This window comes from Bombus vancouverensis, chromosome 2, assembly GCF_051014615.1.
Source record: "Bombus vancouverensis nearcticus chromosome 2, iyBomVanc1_principal, whole genome shotgun sequence".
In the NCBI taxonomy this organism is placed as follows: domain Eukaryota; kingdom Metazoa; phylum Arthropoda; class Insecta; order Hymenoptera; family Apidae; genus Bombus; species Bombus vancouverensis.
The window spans coordinates 21535569-21555527 of record NC_134912.1 but is presented as its reverse complement, the minus strand read 5'-3'; the positions used below and the strand labels follow the sequence as shown (position 1 = coordinate 21555527).

Genomic DNA, 19959 nt, shown 5'->3' with positions numbered 1-19959 from the left:
TATCATATGTTTGATTCAATTTTTAGAGAGCCTAGTTATATCGAAATTGGAATATTTATCTTCAAAGTGGATAGTTTTAACACGTAATTCCTATGGTAAGCAGCTGCAAAAGTGACTTTTTGTAAAATTACGAAAAAACCGTTCTTACAAAGTCGTTAAGAAACCAATGTGTTATGTAAAATGGCTAGACGAACTTGTTTTTAAAGAAGAATTTAGCCCTTGTCTCATCGTTTTCAAATGAAAGTAATGTGAGATATATCGTAAAGATAATTTCGGCGTCGAAAATGCCGTATATTATGACGCGAAGTTGCCGCTATGTACATTTATGAATTATCTGTTAGTGTGCGCGCGCGTAGAAAGTGCAGACAAGACATTTCTTCGTAAAGGAGAAATGTCAGACATGCGCGAAGAATATGACTTTCGAGTCTCAGCGTGTTTTACTTTTGAGGGATATTGTCGCGCGCTACAAGTACCTTTATTACGAATATACGTAATTTAGCTGCGTAATATTTAAGTTGTAACACCCCTGGTCCGCGGTGTCGAGACGCGTTGGTGGGAGGTAGCCACGTGATCGAGCGCGTGTTCAACAATAACAGCTGCACTGTTGCTGTTCCCTCAATTCACGCTCAGCCACCGTCGAAGTCGGTTCTTTTTCATCAATCTTTTCCAGTGCGAAGCTACTTAACTGGTCAGAAAGGGAAACGGAAATATCAAACGTCTTATTAACAAAACTGATTAACCTGATTAACCAAACTGATTGACTGTTAACTGATTCGAACTAGTAAGTTTACGTCATAAACTTTTGTGAAAATTGAGTTGGTTAACGTGTCGTAATTTCGATCGAATATATATCGATCGATCGATCCGTTCGATGAAATCGAATCGTGCCGCGAACCAGATCGTGTTGTGATCGATAAAATATATAATCGCGTGGCCGGGTTGTGGGCCGTGGAAATTGGATTTTCAGCGTCTCGTTCGAAAATAGAACGAAATTTACGACTTAGGAGCCGGTGCTCGTGATCGATGTGCACCTGCAAGGAATAGCGTGGGATGCTGTAAGCCAAGGCGACTGCCGGCTAACATCGCAGCTACTTGAACGTGAAACGTATCGACAGGGAACGATAACCGAACGAGGATGCTTCCTGCTAGAAGATTAATCATTGCCGTGTTTGTTGTTTGCTTGTTGACCGCTCTTTTTGAGGTAAGTAAGCGTTTAAGATCATATAAGCGTACTTGAAGGAACGACTTTTGTGAGATTTTTAAAAGCAATGATTTTTCTTCTCCTTTTTTCTACTTAATGTCAACAGTTGCTTAAAAATGGTTGAAAGCATTCTCTGGAAAAGTGAACTCGTTGGAATTTTTGTAAGATCATTCTACATAGAGTGTATAATCTATTTTTGCATGATAGGACATTTCCTATATCGGTATATCGTAAAACATGATTTCGAAAAAAAGGTAACGTTAGAAGGCGAAGGCAGAAAAGTATATACGGAATCGAAAACTCGTACCGAACATAGAGAATTAATTAAACTAAATGCAAACTTATATATATATATATGTATATATATATATATATTCGATCAACCTAACCCCAATCAACGGAGAGATTTAGAAACTAATTGTCATCTATGATACAACTGTCAACTTTTTTAAGGCAGAGTACATAATTTGTTGGTTGCACTTATCGCGCTCTATAAAGAACAGATCGTTTCACGATATTCTATTTGCCAGCAAAAAAGATATTAGCGTGTTTTGCCTTTTCGTACACGCTTTTTATGGTGTGAGCTTGCTATGTTGATGGTGTGATCGTGAGCTTTTTTTTAACGTTCCCTCGTTTTATTCCATTCGCTCGACAGACATTTTCTACTCGTTGGCATAATGCTAGCAAAGCCGCTTGCTGAAGCCGCTTTTGCTCTTACAATTAACGGAGAAGAGGCATTATCGTCGTTGTTTACTATCTACCTGTGGATTAAGAGTCGCGTAGAGGAAGTGGTGACGATGAAATTATGAAATTATTTTCTTTCGTGTAGGTCGTTAGAATTTTTGTTGAATTCATCGTTCGCATCTACGTAATCTATACTGGTCTAGAGCAATATCTCGTACATTTGCAACCGTTTTACGCAATCGTGATAAGCTGAAAGCTAGACCGAGCGAGTACGGCTTTGTAAGTACATATGTACATAGGTATGTTCGGAGAATAAAGAAGCACGGAAGGAAACGAATAAGTCTCCACTGATACGTGTTTTGAATTAGCACTTAATCCGAGTTATCTTAAACTTATATTTAAAGGATCTTACTAAACGTTACGATTTATACGTTTGTAGTAGATTTGAAAATATTCCCTGGTATCGACTGCCACTTTTAATGCTTTTGTACATATTTCAAATAAAAACAGGTAAATATAGAACGTAATTGTTCTTCCATGACAAATTCAATTTTATTAATTGATAAATAATATTTATAAGATTGAATGAATTGATAAAAAATGAACGAGTGGAGAAGTTACACGGTTTATTTCGTTCTAACGAGAGTTTCAGCTGGTGCAGAGACAGGATATGATTTACGGTCGAAACAGGATGAATTGCGTAAGAAGCGTGTACGATCTTGAGCCACGGAGGAAACGATAATTCTCGACAATTACCGCTGATCGTTGGTAAATATTTAGGGGGAAATCGATCGAGGGAATAAAGGAAAATAAAGTACGATCGCGATATCAGGCGTTTCGAACCTCGACGAAGACTGTTCTCTCGACCGATTGCGAAACGGTGGATTATCGGTTTCGAGGGATATAAAACGCGGTGCTATCTCGTTTCGCTTCTACCATCGCAATTTTCTTCGTGCTCACGGTAATTAGAGGAATTAGGGAAAGTGCGAGGTGTTTTATCGTAATTATAGTGTTGGAAGGGAGCATTTTATTCGCGTCACGTCGGCCAGCGGCTATTCTTACGATTCTACGTAGATAAAATAATAAAAATGTTTGGATTTGAAAATGATGCTAAATCGAGTAGAAGTACAGAGATTGATTATGAAGACAAGTTCGATAATCGTAATATCGTTATATCGTAATATCGATATCGTAATATCCCAAATTCTGACGATAACACGGGTTGACATTAATAAGATCAATAAGATTAAGAGATCGTTTCACGCGGGAAATCTTGACAAGTTGCGGAAAACTTGTCTTCGAGAAAAACGTGAAATACACTCTACTCGAAGATTTCCGGAAACTATATATTTCCGCGCTTCGATGTCTATTCTTTGGCCCTGTAACGGGATTTTCCTCAGAATCAAAGAATTCTAGCTCCGTGTCTTCGTATCCTATAATAGCGCTAAATACTTCAAAATCGCGAGACAATTACTCGAGTCAGCCACGAAGAAAGCGGATAAAAGAATAAAGAAACTAAAGAGCGAGCCAAAAGCAAAGAAAGAAAATAATTGTCGATGAAACGAGAGGGGAAATGAAGCAGACATTTAATTGCGTAATTGCGAATTTTCACCCTTCTTCTACGGGCTAATTATCCTCGCTGCAGAGATCATCGACGATAGATAAAGATCGGTTCTCACACGGGTCTCGTTAACGACACTCGCAGAAGAACGAGAAAGGGGATGGAGACTGGTGAACTCGAGGGAAAACAAAATAAAGAAATAGAAGAGAAGAAGGAAAAGGAGGTGACGAGGGGAGAAAGAGGACAGGCAGCCGTTTATTTCGAGTACTTGTGTACGTAAGTGCATGCATATATGCATTAGGAATCAGGGCGAAAGGTGGACGTACAACGGAGATAAGATTTGCGAGGGGCAACTTGGCGAGCGAGGCGAAATTAACGAAAGCTGGCGAAACGGAAAAGGGATGGAGATGATAGGATTGGGGCGAAAGGCGAAAAGCGCGACGTGGGACAAAAGCGGAGACCAACGAGTGCGACAACGACGATCGCCTGGCCAGAGAAACAAAAGGAGACACGCGAAAACGGAATAGAACGTTAAACGAACAAGAATGGAAGAGACGAAAAGTAGAAGTAGACGGGTGAAGAACGAAATTCGGATAGGATATATGCACCGACGTAAACAAAGAATCGACGAACACTTTTTGTATAAATGTGTTCGAAGAACTTTGAGAAGAATCGTCTGCGTTATCGTCTTTGACGAGCTTTTCAGTCAATTCTCTATGCCAAATTTACGTATAAATTTAGTAACAGCTCTGTGCTCCGTGCGAATAAAAAATCTTACTCCGTTACTACTCGCACGAACGAATCACAGGTTTTGTTTCATCGCAACTAGAAAAGAATTGAACGATGATTCGAACAAAATTTACTTTTTTCATAAATACGACCATATGCCGAAAAGATAGAACCGGCAAATGAAACGACAGCGAAACGGAGGAAGGAAAGGAAAAGAAAGAGAACGAAGGGAACGAAATTTTTACGAAGCTACGTAGAACGTTGATTTAGGAAATGCGAATGAAATAAAACGAAGGAAAAAAATAAATAAAACGTAGGAACGATAAGAGAAAATGAAACGAATTACGACGGATGCGGAAAATTACCGTGGTAAAGTGCAATGGAATCCAGTTGGAAAGATGAACGGCGATGAGAAGCGTGGACGCGAGAAGTCGTGGGAGCTGACAAAAGGCTAGCTGTTGCTGAGAAAGCTCGTTTCCTCTCCTATACCTATATTATCTATGTAGGTATGTACGTTGTATACGTTGGTAGCTGTTGCCGCGTGTACTAACAAAGTGCGAAATGTCGTCACTGTCCACTTCGCTTGACGCGTTAAGGGTGGGGTCGGTCCTGCGATATCGTCGACCATCCAATATCTTGCGAAAATTATTTTAAAGTTGGAAAAGCGAAGGGCGGTGTCGAGGATTATCGAGTCGTCGAACGTACATCTACGATACGTTTGCTCGCGATAGTAGCCTACTCGGACGGTTTCTTCATAGAATTTTTATTCGATTCGAAGATCGGTATCTTGGTAATCGAAGGTTAGAAGAGCGATAAAGATTCTTAACGCATCGAATACTCGATACGCAATTGCTGGTCTTTTAAATCTATGAAATTTTCATAAATTCAAAACATCGTACGAGAGTGATTAGCGCTGTGAGAATAAGCTTTTCCATCTTTCGTAATTCGATTCTGACGGATTATTACAAGAAAAACAAGAGAAAAGAATCCGTCTTTACCTTTTAATTCGAAGAAATCGAGTTAAAAAGCATGTTGCTCGAAGTACTTAAATTACCGATATTTTCACGATGTTAACGAAATTAATTACACACGGTGGCTCTATCAGCATCCTAACCTAGTGCTATTTTATTTCAAAGTTTAGAATATCATTATTGTCAAGCACGTCTTTTCACGACTGTACGTAATTTAAAAAAAAAAAAAAAAAAAGAGAAAGAAGAAAAAAAATGATCAGCGAACATACGCGCCATACGAATTGCAAGTTTCGAGGATGAAAGGAAATGGATGATTTAAAAGTTGCGCTGTAACTTTTTGACCTAGTTTTAACGTTCGTTGATCGGCTCTGTTAATTCGATTCGAGTGCGCTCTTTGCTAAAGCTACTCGTCCAACAAATTAATCCGCGTTAAATAAAATCGCAAACTAAAAGAAAAAACAGAGAGCACCATATTTGTACAACTTTTCTCCTCGTTTCTGCCCCCCCCCTGCCCCTTCTGAACTACGTCCCTTGTAAAATGTAAAATGTAACGCGTAAAATAAAAGACACGACCGTTCGCGTTCGACAATCCTACGGAAGAACGCTGGAACGTTGTCCCAACGGTGTGGAAGCCTGGTTTCGCGTGCGTTCGTTCGCGTCGTGTCGCGTCGCCATAAATGGGTCGCCTTTCACGAGAGAGCGTCCCATCCTCGTGGAAAGGTTCGCGGGCCCATGGAATATTTAGCGATTTTAGCGAGCAAATTCGTGTCTATGCACAAAGCGCATCGCTAACGTGGAAACCATCTCGCGTGCACTCGAGAAACGGATTAACGAGGGACGGATACAGACGCGGATGGATCATCGAGCAGAGCGTAAAATGCCACAGCGAAAAATTCGCACGGCAACGAAAATGTCCGAGAGAAATCGAAACGCTTCGGGGATTGTGCGCTGTTACTCGGAATAAAATAAAAATCGAGCCGCGCGTGAAACTTTTGAAACCGGATGGGAAAAGTACGTCGTGCCGCTTTTTCGCCATTTTTCTCCCCTTTTCCTCCTCTTTTTGTGGAACGTAGTAGACTCGAAGTGCAGAGCGTTTTCGAAATTTTTTCAAGCGCTCTTGAAAGAGAATTTTTTTCTTTTTTTTTCTTTCACAGCATCCTCCGACACGGCATTCTCGAAAACGCTAGTTGGAATTCTTGACGGAAAGAAATTTATTACAGCAGAGAATAGGAATAAAGTAGCATATAAATATCATAATAGTGCTGTAGATAAGCTAGTAATAATTGAAAAAAAAGGACACTGGCCGGTACTATCTCGAATAAACAACGTTTCGTAAACGAGTGCTAGGCTCTTTCAAGATATACGAAGACACGAACACGGAGAACGGAAAAACTGTATATTACGTATGTACGAACGAGATGAAAAGAGAAATGCGAAAATGTTTAAACGTAAACGAAATGAATTCGGAACGTGTAAAGGCGAGGGGGAAGAACGTATGTATACGTGCGCACGTATGTATATATATGATATATTTATAGACAGATATATACGTACGACGAAATTGTGTCGTACGAATAAAACCACGTAACGTTAATCCATCGATAAGTATTCGCGTCTAGCTATTTCCCTTCCGAATACTTTAAGCCAAGATAATTGCAGACGGAGAATCTTCAACGTCTTCAATTTCACTGCGAGTCAGGGAACGAGACTTGGACGCTTTTATCGGAAGAAAAATCTTGCGGAACGCGAATTTATTACATGCACACACACACACACACACACACACGCGCGCGCACGTAAGAAACAGTCTAATTACTCGTAAAAAGCGACTCATAACGAAACAATAGGAAAGATTTCGACGATAATCAAAGCGCATGCAGCATTTATCGTGTGTAGACTGTGGCGAATCGACAAAGGTCGCCTCCGAGTCCGTTGGGAAGCCCATTGTGTCGAGTTAGTAACGCAGTGGCGCGTGTGTGTGCACAAAAATTAATGAATCGAGCGGGTCAGGCGGAGCAGAGAGCATCAGTTTCAGCGGCAATTTCAATTCCTCTCGCTCCGGGAAACTTTGTCTCGCGAAAGCAAAATTAAACGCTTACATTCGGGGAAGACGCCGCGAGCCGGTGGCAGGGCAGCATCCCCGAAGAACCTATCGCTGCTACAATGTGACGCGTAAGCGATCACGGAGAAATATTCTAATTTAATATTTGTCGTAGATACGTATACCGTGATTCGAACGAACGTACGATACGGTTGCGACGCGTGCGCTTATTAATACAAATTGTTACTAATATCATCGTTACGATGATAATGATATCGTCTTAATTAACGTCATAGTCGATGTAGTCATTTAGAAGAGATATCACGTTCGGCTAGAAAACTGTTACGCTACTTAACCTAATTAGTTGCTTTGTAGATAGGAAAAGAAAAAAAGTTAAACGTTGTACTATTACGTGCATACGCGAAGCCTCGTTGGCGAGTACCAGAACATGGCGTACGAGACAGATATGCCGATATAAATCAGGCAGCTTAACGTTATTGTTGTTTGTATCAGCCCTGCATGTACCTATGGGAGAACACGACTGACGTCTACTTGTAGGTTGATGGCGCGTGGATCGCAGCAAGGGTCGGGGAAACCGACGCGACGGGATCGCCGGAACCGACGACTTCTCGTTCCCATGGCATGCTAATGAGCCTCGTAAACCACGAAATACCCCAGTGAACTGAATAGCTTGCCGACGATGTATATAAGAAAACAGCTAGCGTGCTAGCTAAAACTCTCAACTAATATCGCAGCTTTTTCATATATTTCATAGCGTTTCGTTATGCGATATCTTCACGCAAGAAGGAGTCTGCCGACGAATCGCGAATAATTTTGCCTTTTTTAGGGAAACGCTTTCTCGTAGTAGATACGCGAGTCGATCAAAGAGTCAGTCTTTCTTTTTTCTTCGCATGTTTTGCGTGTTTTTCGAGGAATTTATAATAATGTGACTTTTTTCCACGACGTTTGTTCTTCCGAAAAGATCGTGGGTTGGTCGAGCGAGTGCCATCGGAACAGAGCGACCACACTCATCACTGGCAGATTGTTTTCTTAGCCGTGACCGGTCGCTAAGCGTAAAGCTACGTCGGTGCTCGTTAACTTTGACCAGCTCGTTAGCACGAAGCAACTCTGAATTTTGGTCCGCGAATCAAGCGCCTTCTACAATTTCCACTCTAGCTTCCCTTATGTTTCCTTATGTTTCTTCGATATATAATCATCGCGCGGATTCTCGTTTTCTCTTTGACTTTGCTAGCCGCGCAGCTACACGATACACGATCGCAGAGCAGTACGCGATGTCATTTACAAGCGATCTCGACCGTTTCGTCCCTCGGATGTTTCGTCGGCTCGAATGAAATTGAGCGAGTTGAATCGAAAGCGATAGACGAAGCAAGCGAACGATACGAGTATACCTACGTGTTAAGAAATAGCATGACACGTATGTATGGGTTTCGAGGGTCGGAACGAAAGTAGAACGAAAGCTTCGGAAAGCAAATTGACAGGGAGAGATAAACTGCTTTCATCGAGCGGATCAAACGGAAGACTTGTAAAACGACGATATTATCTCGCTAAGTAGGTACTTACAAGTACAAGTACGTACAAGTGGAATAACGACCAGGCATTTTCGACTTGGTAGCTCTTGCCAATTTATCAACTACGATAACCGAGATGTACCTGGCTCGCGTTGTTTATACGACCGTATTTTATTCTATCTCGATGTTCGTCTTTCGCTTTTCCTTTTTTCTCCTTTCTTTCGGCAAGCGAGTGCAACGCGATTTTTTGAAAAATTTTCTCTAAAGAGGCGCTGCGCAGCAAACGGCCCTCTAAAGTCTAAAGAACCGCGTTCCCATTTCTTCCGTGGCGTTGTGAAAAGAGTCGCCGGAAACGTGGCTGATCTTTTTTTTCCGGGTCTGAAACGAACTGCGGACTCGTTCTCTAACCGAAGTCAGGCAAACTGGTGCAACAACTTATGCGACAAAACAATTGAATTTAACTCGTTCTTTTTTCTTTAACTTTTACTTCTTTGGTATACAATTTTGCAAGTTCTCCGTTTCTAGCTTTTCAAATTATTTTACTCGACGACTACGTCCGTTAAAAAGCGGTTGACGCGTGGACGCTAGTCGCGATTCCAATCGATTGGAACACGAAGTATACAAAAGGAAGAAAGAAAAAAAGAATATTACTTACGGCTTTGACGGTTTACCTTGACGGTTGAAGAAATCGGCCGGCAGAGAAAAATTCGGGCCAGTATTTTCCTCCTATGTATACCTCGCGTTACCTAGGTATATTACGATATCATTCATTCATCATCGCGATCATTTTTTTCAACGAAACGAAAAGATCGTCTCTGGTCGACCAGCTTCGAGCAACGTTAAAATCGACTAGCAAAAATTGTGACTATTTGCAACGGTCTCCAAGCATGTCCACGCCCCTTCGTTCTCATACGTTGGATGAAAAGGCAACTGCGTAGGAGGCAGTTTGCGGGCCGCAGGGTCTGCAAAAGGAGGAATCCTATAACCAGACCGAACCCGAGTCAAGTTTTGGATATAGGAAGGCGGAGGATCGAGGAACAATAGGGTGGTAGCAGAGATAATTATCAGAGTCGGCGGCGCAGCTGCGTCGTGTCGATTCGTTGCACCCTCGAGGCCGTACAATCGAGCTCGTGCAACAGTCAAAAGCCACGAGGAAGAGTTCAGCGTGCCGTGACACCGCACTTTGCCGCATTGGCCATCGTGTCCTGTTCGCTCGAACACGTGCGCAACCCTTTGACCAGCTCGTCGCCTTCAACGGGGCCTCTCCACGGGTCGTTGCATAAATGCAACAGGCTGCAACGGACTAGGAGGACCGTTCGAAAAGTTTACACCGGTGTGTAAGCGACGTTAAGGGACTAAGCGCTGCTGTTGTTTTCGAGTTTCTGCAACTTTGGTCGAGGCACTCGGCTATCGGGCAAAAGAGGTGTGGTTAGCGGCGGAATTAGATAAAGAGGAATTGGTGTACTCGCTGTTCGTAGCAGATACCCGATACTTTTTCACGTTTTCTCGTCGAATAAATTTTTTGTCTTTCGATAGCGGAGGTTAAACGAGGTCGTTCTGAAAAGCAAAAACCACACAACTGCTAAAACGATATTATTCTTTGTATTTATCTTTGTCCATTATCGATTCGTGTAATGCAAATGCGTAAGTAAGAATTGCCAAGTTCAAAGCAGCGGCAATAACCGTCGATGAATAAAAAATAAGTGTCTTCGTTGCGGCCAGAAGCGTAACTCGAAAGAGAATTACGATTAGATTAATGGCTTTAAAGATGCGCTTTTACGCGCAGGTACGCGCCTAGGAACAGAGAAATTATCGAGTGAAAAGGTATTTTGCATTTGCACGCGTGCGTTTCATTTTCGGTCGTCGCTAGGACAGGAAGGTGGAGAGAAAAGGTTGAAAGAAGGACGAGCGGTGCACGAACCGTTGCGTAAACACACAGTAGGATACAGCTAGTAATTTGCTTACTACCACCGAAATATCCAAGCGAATCGACGAACGTTCGCGTAACGAAATTCCATTTATCTCGTGTTTATTATTCGTATATCGAGATCGAACGTAACGGGCAAAAAAAAAAAATAAATGTTCGGACTTTGTTTCTTTCCAACTGAAAACCAACGAACTAAATATAAATTCTTCGATATTACTTCTCGGTTTCTGTTATTTCATCCGTTATTTCAATTTTATTCGATATCATCAGGGTAATAGGTTTGCGAAAATATAGCTGCTTCTTCTAATCTCATTCGACGTTGAATAAACAGAATATCGCCGAAAGAAATAATTTTACGAACCGAACGACCTTACCGAGTCGCGATGATGTTACGAGTTACGATAAACTTTCTCGAGTTAAACCATAGATCGAAGGTTGACCGACCAGCTTTTCTCCATCCTTGCTTACGGTTACACCTAAATTACGAAAGATAGATAACGTACGTATAGGCGGAAAATATTCGAAAGCGAGCTGATCGCAACGGCACGGTGAAACGAAACGCCGTCGACGAACGTTGCTCTCTTAAATCGAGCGATGCTAGCGTTCCTGTGCATCCCTATTTCATAAATGCACCGGAGTGCGCCGATTAAAACGCTCGCTGTTTTCACTTTCCTCAGCGCGGATCACGACTCTCGACTAAATATCCTGACAGAGTAAGAGCATTACGAATTTATATCCCGTAATCGGTGCTCGATTATGAATTTCAATGGGAACTTTTTACTCGAAAAGACTAAGTATAATAACGTTTCGATTTCGTTACAAACGCGGTCCGAGACGCTGGTCGAAAATTCGTAATATCTACTTTTTCGACGGGTTAAACGCGCGGTTGATGTCATTTTAGTTACCATTTGGACTGCTCGTAAATGCAAAAAACGTGTCTGCGCATAAAGAGAAAAGAAAAGCGTAGTATACGTTAATAATTTGTGGAAAGATGTAAGCCGTTTAATCGAATACGGCAGAGTAGCGTTCGTTGAGCGATACTCGAGCAACGTATTCGACAAAATTGCGAACGCGTTATATGCGTATGCGTGTATGCGGAAGAAAATCCGACGAAATTCGAAATTTACATGGAAATGAAAAGTGGCCGGTAGTTGGAACAATTCAAATATGTTCTTTCTCTTTTGGCGTGACTCGAGAGCGGGCTTATCGATCGGGGCGTAAATCGAAAAAGAGTGGAACGATGTGGTTAAAAGGAAGGAAGGTTAGAATCGGCTAGAGAGGAAATTAAAAGAGAGAGAAATTTCTATGGCGCGCTACGACCAGGAAGGAGTAATTTTCAATCGGAATTTATCGGTGCGACGCGACGCTGGCATACCGGCGCGATGTGGCGCTGAAAAAAAAAAGAGGGGGATACAAAAGCCACCGCAATTACTGCTTCCGCTTTGTCCGTCCTGCCGGAAGTCCTATTCATACTCGTCGCTATGAGCGCCGTTACTTCCGTCATTGTAGTTACGGACCTACGACCGATCGTAAATCATTCTCTTTCTGGTCTTTCCTCTTACCTGCCTTCCGTTTAGCCTTCCGTTGTAAAACAGTGGAAACGGAGTTTTACGCGACGCGTCATCCGACAATTAAGCGTCGATCGAAGTAACGATTAATATCGTAAAATCGTAGAGGGGCAAGAAATAACAAATCGATCGGCTTTCAGCAAGAGGAAAGCAACGTCGCGCAAAATGCGTTGTCGACAATGTTCCTCGATGTTGCGAATCTCACGATGGATACGACCGAGTCTCGTGATAGTCAGCCTCGACGTCCAACATCCAACTTGTGATGGATTGCGTTCGCAAAGACTTTGAAGTTGCGACGGCTGCCTCGAACGCGATAGATCTAGATCATACGGTATCCCCTTATGGATGCAAGATGGTCTACCTGGACTGTAATCGAGTTTGAAGATGACGTAGTCCCGTGAAAGATCGCCTCCGAACATCTGTTTACGAAACAAAAGGTACGTCCTTTTGCCTCGTCTTCGGCTCGACAACTCGTATCGTACATGCGAGCCTTGCCAGCGTAAAATGATCGATTGCTTTCCATTCGTTCGAACTTAACGCCGAGGGAGCAAGAATTGCGTTTGCGAAAATCGCGTTTTGCAAACAGCTGCAAGATTTCAAACCGCGAAGAAAGCGGCGTAAGGAAAAGTTAGGATAACGCGAGTAAAGAAGAATCGAACAACGACGATCGTTATTATTCTTGGAAACGCGATTCGAGGCAGATTCGTTGGGTCGCGTCGCGTCGCGTAGCGTCGCGTCGCGTCGCGAGGGGTGCGGTTACAAGCGCGGAGAAACGCTCGGAAATTGTTAAAGACCGTTTCGAACCGCGGCCACTCGGCCGTTTACGCCAGCTTCTTTCGACGATGCAATTTCCTGTTCGCTCGCCGTACCGCCAACCCTACTGTTATCGATTAAAGGCGAGGAGCCCTCCGGACACCACACCGTTCCGAGGCCATGCCTCACCGGTCGTCTAGAAAATGATGTTTTTCGCCTGCGCGAAGGCCCTTTAAGATCATCGTCGTTATTACGACTTGCGTAACTTATACGAAGAGAAAGAAGCGGTTTGCGGTTGATGTGCGCGTATCTGTCGCAGAGGGATGACATTTTCTGCAGGTATTCTCGAGTATTACAAATCGCAGATATAAATCTGAAAGACTTTAGCGATCGCACGTACGAATGGCGCGTGTAGCATGACTGAATAATCGTAATACGCGGAGTTTCGTCTCGTTGGTCTCGCGTTCACAAGCTGCGATAAAGAGAAAAAGGAAAAGAAGCAGAACCGCGCGAGCGGTAGCGACGCGTAGCCACCTGACTCGGGTCAACTCGATCTTTAAGTTGCTTTATTAATAAGGGGCTGACGTACCCGGCGTTGGGGCACCGCTGTTATTAACCCTTTTCACCGGACTTGTCTCGCCCGCAAATTGACAGGTTGCAACCTTACGCGAGGAGCCAGGATCGTGTTACGCCACCGATAAAACGACGCTCTAACTTACGAACGCGTACACGTTGCCTGTCTCGATGTATCGTGCTCGTGCCGTTTGCCACGGCAATCTTCTTCCTTTCGGCGAAACACGCCTCCCACCTTTTTATCTGTTATCGATGAAAATCAGAAAAATCTTTGTCTTCGCTAACGTCTCGTCCGATTATATCGGATTCTTTGTCGTTTCTTCTTTTTCCAACGTAGTACGCGAGATGCTCTTTTACGATATATTAACGCTATGACGTTCGATAGCCGGTATTTTCTTCTCGAAATAAATGGGTTTACGTTCGACACGCGACGAACCTTTGTAAGTAACGAAAGAATAAAATGTCAGAGTTGTTCGAATCTTTTCTTGCTAAATTGAAAAGCTGGCATTCGTATTGATAGAATAAATCGATGTTGTAAAACCTGCATTCGCGTTCAACGCATACGTAACGTTTGCGCGAAAGAACGAAGCTCCGCAGGACGATGTTTCTAATTGACAAACTCCAACGACGGTTGTTCCTCGCGAAAGACGATATTGGCTGCAAACAGGATAACGTAACGAGAATGATAATTCCGTCGAGCAACTTTATATTTTATAATTTATATTATTATATGGTTATAACTTATAGAGCTGGGACCAGAAAGCGAGAAAATACGGAACGTAATTTGGGTGAATTATCGGTTTGGCTCTTTGATTAAGTCCATTCTTAAGTCTTTTCTAGGTTTCCGCGTTCAAGAAAATTCTTCCATACTCTCCCATGCTTATGGAATAGTGCGCGACATCGATCAAGTAATTTTTACCTTAAGCTTTTTAAACGGAGCAAAATTTAGACAAACGTGCGAACGAACGAAGAGTCGGTTAAAATTAATGGTCGGAAACGACGCGGTACGCGGATTACACGACAACCAGTAGGGTATAGGCATATAGAGTGTATAGGTATGTTAAATTCGACGAAAGATCGTGACAGCGATTAACGTCTCTTCTCGAGCGAATGAATTCACGACCGCGCGCTATCAATAGAGAATCGAGCGGTGGTTGCTGAACGTAAGGAGAAAATAAAAGAGACGAACGAGGTTTTACGAACGGACGGTGGGCTGGCGCAACGACGCACCTGATGGCTCAGTGACCGTTGGCGCGTGCCAGCAACCGGCTGCTGCCAGCTGCGATCAAACTATCACTCGCTGCATTTCGTTCGTCGCTCTTTTCGTTATAAGCGACCATCTTCGCTCCTTCCGTCTCCATTGATTTCAAATGGCGCGGACGTGCCAGGCGAACGCGCTGCTAGAAATCGATAGAAATCAATCGCTCGAAAAAGTTCTTCGAAAAGAATTCAACTACGATTTTATCCCAACGAGATTCTTTTCTCATTTTGGCCATCTATCTTATTAACTTAACGATATCAAAAGGGAACGTTAAATCGATTTGGAATAAACCGAATCAAGTATTTGGCTGAAATTATTATTATTACGTATTTGAATTTTATTTTTAAAAGGAATTTCACTTCACCACTGATGCTGGACCGTGCACCGCGTCGATCTATTTTCTATAAAGTGTTTCAGAAATTCAGATCGGGCATTATTTCTTAGATATTGTTAGCTTATTTCTAAGAGATAAATTTTAACGCAGTTTCCTTTCTTCGATTTATCGAAACGAAACACGCTTTCAGTTAGTACGAATATTTTATTTTTCATAGCTGACAGGCCGTTTCACCGAAATCTGTGTCCCCTTAAACGAAATATCCGCACGCTTAGCGAGTACACTCGATGCGGCTCGATTCGTCAACGACGTATTATGCTTTTATCTGAATTACCAGTTACGTTACGAAGGGAAAGTAAAAGCGTGATTCGTTGGTGAACGGATCTGCCATTCGCTTGGGCGGTCGAAAAACAGAGAACGTTCTTTAGGATTGTTATTCGCGTGTGAAAAGAAACGAAGCTCACGTCGGACAGTCGTCGAACGTGTCGGAAAAAGGGTTGCACGTAACAAGGGCGAAGCTAAAGCCACGAGAAACCCTAATTTGCGCGTTGACCGAACGAGTTTTCTGGTATATCTCGATAGCGGTTTCAGGCGCAACGAAAGAAAGGCGCAAGGTGTTGGCCCAGTCAGGTGGCTTTATCCTTTGGCACCTGTTCTCCCGAGCTACACGGTACATTTAGAACAAAGCGATTACCAAGCCTGAGGTCTATTCGCTCGAATATAAAAGTCTATACTACTACCGAATAACTTTGTTAATTCTAATCGACGTAATCACGAAATAGTGGTATGATAGTACGCAAGTATGGAAGAGCAGCAGTAGTAAAACTCGTATTTCGAGTTTCCTGATAGACGGATACGTCGAGCTGTAATAAATTACTTTTGCCCTTCTAGCTTTTTCCCTTTTTCCTTTTTTAATATGCTTCCTAAAGAATATCGATACGATTTAAGCACGAAATTTCCAAATAATTAGAAATTCCGCTACATCTGTCGTTCCGTTACAGATCTTTTCGAAACCGGTTTGCATAACGGTTTCTCGAGTGTCTCTCCCTTTTATATCCATCGGCCGCGTCTTCTAAAACGATCGCTGCTCGATCGATCGAAAATCTAGAAAATTACAAAAACGTGGCTATATCTCTTTATGTAAAGTCGATACAAGCTTTCGATGTACCTCGAATTGCCTCTGAGCGAAACGCATCTGCCCTTGTTCCAGGTGAGCGAAGCCAGGCCGCACATCAGGCATCAGAAAGACGGGAGCCATTGTAGCAGATGCGGTCCAGGCTGGGGCGCCGTGAACCATTGCGTCCGTGGCCATGACACCGAATGCGGCAAATGTGCACCAGGCACCTACAGCCCCCACCACAGCACCCAGCCCTGCTGGATCTGTTCTAGGTGCGGTCCAGGCCTGTACGAGGCGCATCCTTGCACTTCCAAAACGGATACCGTCTGCGACTCCTGTCACAGGCCTGCCCCGGATAATCTCGACTATCGAAACAAGTGTAAAGGTCGAACGAATTTGTTTCTCGCACCGGAGGACGCATTCGACACTGCAGAGCAGAGTATCTTGGTGAACGAACCCGATGGACAGGATCTGTTGGCTGACGGAGACAAAGTGCTGGAGAAAGACGCCGAGGCGGCCATTATCAATGGAGAATTTAATTCTTTGGAAAGGTTCTAGGACTGGAATCGTTTAGTACAGTTGCCGCTACTTTGTTTCCATTTTTAAGGAAACGCTTTCTAAAGATATTACCGCGTTCCGGTTAATCCGAACGAAAGAATCGCCTATTACCGTTAAGTTTTAGTCATCGATGATCCGCCATTCTCTTCTTCTAAAAGTAGTAGACAAAAATTCGACTTTCTAAGACTCGGCGATCTTCTAACATTCCGCGACAACTATATCTTGACGAACCGTGAAGGAGACGCTTTCATTTCCCGATATCCTTTGAAACGTTCCTACGGTTCTACAAGATCCTGTTCGGACGAGTAGATCGGGATTGGAGATCGAGAGGAAGCTTTCTCCTGGGATATCGGGTTTCCTTGAATCGTCCGGGGAAAATTGCAAGATCCAGCTGTGTGGAATACCGAATACTCTTTAGAAATTCATAAGACGAGGAGAGGACGATTAAGAAAGTTTTCGGCTTCGAATAGAAGCGGAAGATCGTGGATTAAGACTCGTTAGCCCCGTCGAGTTCGTTTGCAAGCTTTAAGACTGTGGATCGGATCGAAGGATTTTAAAATCGCTGATCGAATTTAAAATGTTCATCGAGAGAAAGATTGAATTATTAGAACACGTTATTATTCAAATGATCGATATCTACGCTTTAAGTTGAGGCTCGACTGGTTAACGTCTACTACTTGTCAACGCTGGTGCTCGTTTTTTTTTTTTTCTTTTCTTTTCAATTTTCCTATTACGTACCTTTTTCTTGTATATTTTAATAGTATGTATAAATATTCGAGAAGGAATTGGTCGGCTTAGATCGATCCCTCGTTGCTAGTCAGTTAACCACTAAGTAGTCCGATAAGAGGTATCATATGGAATCGACACGAGGTAATATTTAAACAGCAGTGTATACCGTACGCGTATGCCGTCATAGTTCGACTCTAAACGTAATATATAACGGCACGTCATCTTCCACCGAGCGATATATTGCACCTTTGATGTCGACAGCTCGTTAATCATGGTACTCGGAAAGTCCAGTTCGTCATGGCGTTCGATCTCTTTCGACAAAGTATTTCCGATTGTCTCGTATGGGATACACTATGAGAATTTCGAACGGTAAGACTAGGAAGTTTGCGTTAGTTTTGAAACGACGTCTAATCGGTTACGTTAGTTTGCCAATTAATGCTAATAAATACGAGATACTTAGATGGTACTTAGCCGTGATTCTCTAGAGTACCTTTGATGAATATTCGGCATTTGCTTGAACCTAACGAGACAATCGTTTTAGCACGTTCTAAGTGTAGATTCCTGTATGATATAATATATTATAAGCATATTTATATGTATATACCCAAAGATCTCCTTCATATTGTCTGCATATACGCAAATTCTCTCTGCAGAATTCTTTCATTCGAAGAAGCTAAACATTCTTTCTCTTTCTTCTTTCGTGATTATTTAGAAAGCTGCCACCGTCTTGGATTTCGTCGATATTTTTAACATGTTGCCTATAACGTTAATACGTCGAGAACGACTTTTTCCTTTACGCGTAACCGACGCTCGGTCTTAGTTTCCATGATATTCGCAAAAAGAACCGTCGGTACTACTACGGTGAATTCTACCTGTAATCGTGCATCCGTGACAGCGTACGCGTTAGTATTGGTTACCGTATAAACCTAATCCAAACCTAATTCTTATCTTTTGTTTACAGCTTATATGGGTTTGCTGGGTTAGGTGTCGTTCTATCCGGCAATCAATACCAACGTGTGTATGCTGTCAGTTACTTACGAATATCGGTACCGACAGTTTCTTACGAATTTCTCAAATACTAAAAGATACGCGCCAGTAAACGCGTAAAGGAAAAAGTTGTTCGAAATGTTCGCTTCTACGATATATCGAGAAAATCATCGAAATCCAACGTGCCGGCAGCTTTCTAAATAATTGCCGAAAATTTGTATATCTGCATATCTCTAAATTTTCGAACGACACTATGTGTCGAGAATTAGTATTCGAGAAATTGCGAAGATCTCTTTAGAAAAATACGTTGTTATAGGACGAGCGTATTTCGATGTTACTCGATATGTATACACGCCATTAGATATGGTCCGTGTACGCAAAGCGTGTAAATACATTTCTGTAAATATAGAAACGACGACGGTACGATTCAGTTGCTGTGTTAAAATCTGTTACAACAATGGAAATGAGCATTTCCGTTATTCGCCCAATATTTTGTTTATCGGACTTTTGCGAATGTTACAATTATATTTTTTTCTCCTACGTTGAAACAATTAATGAAACAAAAAAATACTGCAAAAGGTTGCAATGTTCGAATATCGTGCGTGATGCTGATCAATTGTTTTTAGTTTCAACGAGGTGAATGATCGAAAACTCAACTCTTTTAGTGAAATGTTCGCCGCTCGAAATATTTAATATTTATTTATCAGTTATTCGTTTTATCTTGACTATTTTGAGAACTGCATCTACGTGTAGTAGTATCCATATAAAACCGAGATGTTGTGGCAGATTAACATTTTCCTGTGCTGTATAATTCAAAGTCGATTATTCGCGTATATTTCGTTGCCGGGCGACTACAGCAGGCCGAGACGCGTGGATTTTCGCACAGACACTGTCGAATCTCGATCACCGATGGAAATTCACGAAAGCACCATTATACTTTTTATCTGTTTTATTTATTTACGCCAATGTTCGTTCCTTCGATGGACGTAGCCGCAAGAGACACGTCTACTATATGGACACAATAAAGTACAGACATAATACTCTACGTAAGATCTTTTTTGTTTTCATACAACCTTCTGCTCTATCATGTTCACGCTCGAAAAACCATATAAAGAGCCTATATAGTGTATACACGTTTCTTCGATGCTCAAATATACGATTATATAGATATAACCTCGAAGTGAAACTATTGTCGCGTCTTGACGAAGTACATAACATTTCGTATCAGGTATTATACGATTCGTCAAATATTAATCGTTATCATTTGAATTATTTATGCACGATGCGCTACGATGTATATATACACGATAATCATATGATCGGAGAAAAATGAAAATAATTACTCGCGAAATGCTACAATATATGGGTCATATACATATGTGCTGTTCGACGATAGCTTTATTCTCTATTCGCTTTTATCCGTAAAGGTGATAATT

General features: G+C 42.2%; 1 protein-coding gene across 1 annotated transcript; it reads left to right on the top strand.

Moving 5' to 3' along the window:
* Positions 1–629: 629 nt before the first annotated feature.
* On the top strand, positions 630–19568 carry LOC117160142 (uncharacterized). Its single transcript, XM_033340636.2, has 2 exons — positions 630–1201; positions 16343–19568. The coding sequence occupies exons 1-2, from the start codon at positions 1136–1138 to the stop codon at positions 16805–16807; spliced, it is 531 nt and encodes a 176-aa protein (XP_033196527.2). The 5' UTR covers positions 630–1135; the 3' UTR covers positions 16808–19568.
* The last annotated feature ends 391 nt before the right edge of the window (positions 19569–19959 follow it).